The sequence below is a fragment of the Nuphar pumila genome, chromosome 10 (assembly GCF_984573655.1).
Source record: "Nuphar pumila chromosome 10, dmNupPumi1.hap1.1, whole genome shotgun sequence".
Taxonomy (NCBI): domain Eukaryota; kingdom Viridiplantae; phylum Streptophyta; class Magnoliopsida; order Nymphaeales; family Nymphaeaceae; genus Nuphar; species Nuphar pumila.
In genome coordinates, this window is record NC_143258.1 from 12135563 (window position 1) to 12140215 (window position 4653).

General features: G+C 41.3%; 1 protein-coding gene across 1 annotated transcript; it reads right to left on the minus strand.

Annotated features, from left to right (window-relative positions):
* Positions 1–1083: 1083 nt before the first annotated feature.
* Positions 1084–2735, minus strand: LOC149823492 (transcription factor bHLH61-like). Its single transcript, XM_090020062.1, has 4 exons — positions 2581–2735; positions 1766–1891; positions 1464–1637; positions 1084–1360 (listed from the first exon to the last, which is right to left on the minus strand). The coding sequence occupies exons 1-4, from the start codon at positions 2656–2658 to the stop codon at positions 1268–1270; spliced, it is 471 nt and encodes a 156-aa protein (XP_089876188.1). The 5' UTR covers positions 2659–2735; the 3' UTR covers positions 1084–1267.
* Positions 2736–4653: the final 1918 nt, after the last annotated feature.

A 4653-nucleotide genomic window follows, 5' to 3' on the forward strand; every position in this document is an offset into this window, starting at 1 on the left:
GCCTTTGTCATTTAGGATCTCTGACAAAATTTGTTTTCTAAAATGAGTGGACAGAATGAATTATTAGATATTAGAATCACACGCAATTTATGTGAAAACGTACACCCCTACTATTCACAGGAATTGCATATTTAATAATGAAACAAAAGATTGGGCTTTCATTAGGCAAACTCAGAAAATAGTCATCTTTTGGATGCCGTAGTTTATTTATTCATTTACATTGTGTTAGATGCAAAAGGGCATGTGCCTGGACATGCACAGCCGCCAACACCCCCCCCCACCCCCACCCCACCCACACACACACACACACACACACACATATATATTGCGCGTATGTAGATGATTCGTTATCTTGTAATGAATGAAACATGCTTCATTCTCTCAGTTGACAACAATAAAAATCTATGATATTCCAAGAAAATTTAATTTTTTCATTCTCAAATGTAAGATTTCCAGCAATAATACAACTAATAACCATTCCTCTCTCTCTCTCTCTCCCCTTTGTTCTGTTTACTCACGAATGATACTTTTTTTGGGGTGCAAGGTTGATCCACAAGCTCAAACAAAAGAATACTCGTGCGATGCTACTGCCAGCTCTTAAAAGACGATGACACATGAACATTAATTTTGTTGTTTTTTCTAGTGGCCTCGTGAAGCTTTGCAGTTCACAAGCCCTTTAGTTTTGGAGCGCTCGGTACGTCTGCCGTTGGCACCTAGCGAGATGACAACAAGATGGAGTCGAATCGTGGCTTTGGATCCACGATATCAATTTGTTATTCCCTATGTGGATATTACTTATCTAATATTGTACTTCGCCTGTAATCATGTGACTCCCTACCGTATGCCACTAGTAATTCCACTCCCACTTTTTCTTTTGTTCCTTAGTTAAGATACCTTGCCAATATTAACGTGCTGCATGAACCTGCAAGGCCTCTTTTTATTGTAATGGGTGCAGTTCTTTTACTGCCATTTGTGGATTATTTCATCAGAGTTTCCCCACAAGACTACAAACTATCATTGTCCTCTTTGAGCCTTGTTACTATTTACAGATCATAACTTCCAAAATTGATGACACGTTTATCCTTTTCATTAATAGCAAAACCAGGCGATAATTTATTCCCTTTGAAACATAATCCTTAGGCTCTCAACTAAAATTCTTTCTCACCAAACCTTTAAGATCATCCACTCCAACGAAAGAAGGAAAAAGAAAGCAAGCATAAAATAATGGAAACGAAAAACACATCCATCCACACAACCTGCAGTGTTGCTAGTCTTCACTGTTTTCACTGCAGTTCTTGAGAGCTTGGAGCACTGCTTGTTTAACCGCATGGGCGTCAATGTTCTCCACTAGTTCCTGTTTCTGCAAGATGAGCCAAAACAATTACGTTAGCTTAATCCCGTTTGTTTCTCTCGGAACTGATCACGCAAAAAACATGAATGAAAAAAAAGAAGAGAAGGCTTACTTCTCCTCCCACAGCTTCCAATCTGAAGGTGTCCGTACAAGAAACCCTAGCCTGCAACACGTTGAGGCCCAATTCCTCGAAAGCTTCGAGTATGGAAACCAGCAAACCAGGGCAGCTTTTCTCAGAGAAGACAGTGATCAGAAAGCCTTTTTCAAGGGTTTCAACCTTCACCTGCTGAAGTATATAACCCCAAAAAAACAAAGATAACGATAAGATAGCGATACGAGCTAGCTAGGCAGCTTGGTTGGTAGCCAAAGAAATCAAAACTGAAAATTAAAAATTGTCGATCGATCGATACTCACAAAAGGCAAGGCGTCTTGGGCATCTGGCTGTTGCTCATCCGCGATGTCTTGATTCAAACTCTCCACTTTCTCTTTCAGTTCTTCAATATACTTGGAAGCATCCACGACAATTGAGGTTTTGCTTATCTGCCAAGAAGAGACGTAAATATTAAACGGAGAAGAATAAATATGAGAATCCTTTTTTATTTTTTTCTTTTCTTTTGGGATCTTGGGGATTACCCCCATGGGGTTCGAACCCGAGACCCCTCGGTTGTGATAGTGCGAACATGAGATTGTTAGTAAGATGTAGCCTATAATTGCACCATGAACATTTCAACCTTCTTGAAAGATGAAGAAGCTACACGTATGCTATGTCTGATCTCAAAATCTAAAGGCTAGCTACGTGAAAAACAAAAGCAATTTCTCTCAAAGATATATAACCAAATTAACAAAAACTTCAAGCTCTTTGGAGACTCATCGAACTATAAGTGGAAGGAAGCATTCACGTTAATTTTCTAGCAATCCACGCTATATTGGCGAATGAGTTTTTGAGATTAGGAAATAAGAAGAAAAAAAAAAGAATGTACAGCATGAGAATATGGTTATGACTTAAACCATGAGATGGGTTGCGATTATCCTATCTTGCATGGCATAAAGACATTTCCTATGTCATAGGTGGCCCTCGAAAATGAAAAAGAGGCAGGAAATTAATGGAAGTTGAAGGGAAAGAGATGTATGAGACCATGTAGTGCTACGAAAACTTGTGCTTATAATTGAAGAGAAGGTGAACAATAGCGAAAAGAATTAAATAGTCAGCGGGGAAAGAGAATTCATACTGCATGAGAGTTGGTGACCGAGCGAAGGAGCTGAAGTTTCTCATGCAAGGATGCCTTCTTTCTCTCCCTTGGAACCATGGCGGCTCAGATTTTTTTTTTCACCCCCCTCCGAAAATTCCTGCTTTTTATCTTTTTCTGTTTTCTGGTGCGTTTAGTGGCGGAGCACCCAAATCTGTATTATGAGCCTGATTCGGATGGGCATACATTTGCGCGTAACCAATATAATACTCACTAATACAATATTACAGTTGCACCCTTTACCTTGTTCCGACCCTACACCAACTGCCATTATTCAGAAATCATAGAGGTACAACCATGCAATATGCCTCAACTCCCATAATTATTCATAATGATCCGTAGCCCCTGTGGGAGGTCCGTGTGCGTCAGAGAGAGAGAGAGAGAGTGTGTGTAACTGTATCGTTCATTTAACTAAAAGAGTTGAAGTGTGGACAAGAGTTGGCACCGTCTTACTAATTAATGAACAAAAAACATTGGATGTCCCTAACCAATTTGGGTATGGAGCGACAAGAACCATGCACTTGATAGCTGCAGGTCCTTTTCGCTTAATTTGATTGAATAATTAATGTGTACTTGTTTACTAGAAAACATGTTTGGATAAAACTTTTTCGTGATAAAACGTTTGGATCAAACTGGTTCAACAAAAAACCTTTTTTTTTTTCATTGCAAATTTTTGGTTCTATACAGGCCTTCGAATTTTAGTTTCTTTTAGAACTTTTCCTAGCATAAGAAATCCTTCCTTCATTTAATCGATGCATTTTGCTACTTAAACTGCATAGGCTCTATACTCGAATTGACTCCGAATCTAAATGCGGATATAGAGCATAACAAGCAAGGTGAACGAGCATAATATATATATATAAGAGAAACCTGAAGAATCCGTAGGGAGAAAACTTCTCATATAATGCCATTATATTGGCCCATACTATGCCTCATCCACGGCAAAAAGATTATGGAAAGGCTACGAAGAGATGGACAAAATTAAGAGAGATGCAGGCAGACAACAGATCAAGTATAGGAGCTGATGTGTCATACATATATACACGATGTCATTGTTGTAATATAATGGGAAAGTGGGGAAGATACGTGGGAAGCGAGGGCATTTGGGAGGAATCTGCGCGTGATCAGGCACCATCGATAGCAGCGTAGGATGAGTCAAAGGATGTTGTGCATGGGGCCAAAGCCCCTCACGGGGGTCTTGCCTTGTGACTTTTGTCTTGGCCTGCGCTGCCCAACTTTAAGCCCACCGCACTCCCTTGTGCCTTCAAGTAGATACGTTGTTGGCCCTTCCTTCCCACTCCTCGCCCCCACGTCATTCTCTTCCCCACCCTAACTCCATGTACACGCACAACCCCCCCCCCCCCCCCCCCCTCCTCGAACCAAATTTACCTATTTCTCCCCGACGCGTTTAACGTTTACCAGCCCAATTTGCCGTCCACCGTCCTGTGAATAGGTGGTCAATCCATTGATCCTGCGGACCCCTATGCGTCCAGACCCTTCACTTGCCCAATGCTCCCTTCTGACAGGGCTACCCTACGCGGGTTGGGTAGGAAGGATACAAAGCCCACTTGATCCTTAATTGAACCACAACAACCTCTAGACATAGGGACATATATAAAATTAAACGAGAGATACCTACCGATGGGGCTTTAATTCCTTGACATTGCACGCATATACCTTTTTGAGGAAAAGAAAAGAAAAGAAAAGAAAAGAAAAACGGTGATTTACTAGACTAAATTGGATATGGATCTTGACTAACATGTTCCTATTCCTAATGCCCTGAATGTGAAAGTGGCTACATAAGGTCTTGTCCGGTCAAAGACTGGTCCCGTAAGAGAACAACCAACACCTAGGCGGCTAGGCCGGCCCAGTTTGGTCCGACCCATTTTACTCCATAGATAAGTGTCTTAAGAAAGATTTACACCACTGAACGCGATTGGTCGAAACTTAGACGCCGGGCCCACCCAACCTACGTATATGTGCAACTCTTTTTCCTCTAGTCGAGAGCACTAGCTGCACAGGTAACCAAGTAGAGGTGGCTGCTTGCAAATTATG

Bases quoted from the DNA above. Each gene is read 5' to 3' on its own strand.
- LOC149823492 (XM_090020062.1), bottom strand. From the start codon at position 2,658: ATGGTTCCAAGGGAGAGAAAGAAGGCATCCTTGCATGAGAAACTTCAG. The intron at 1,892-2,580 runs GTATGAATTCTC...TCTTCTTGGCAG, and splicing joins CGGTCACCAACTCTCATGCA to ATAAGCAAAACCTCAATTGT. The intron at 1,361-1,463 runs GTAAGCCTTCTC...CTCATCTTGCAG, and splicing joins TGGAAGCTGTGGGAGGAGAA to AAACAGGAACTAGTGGAGAA.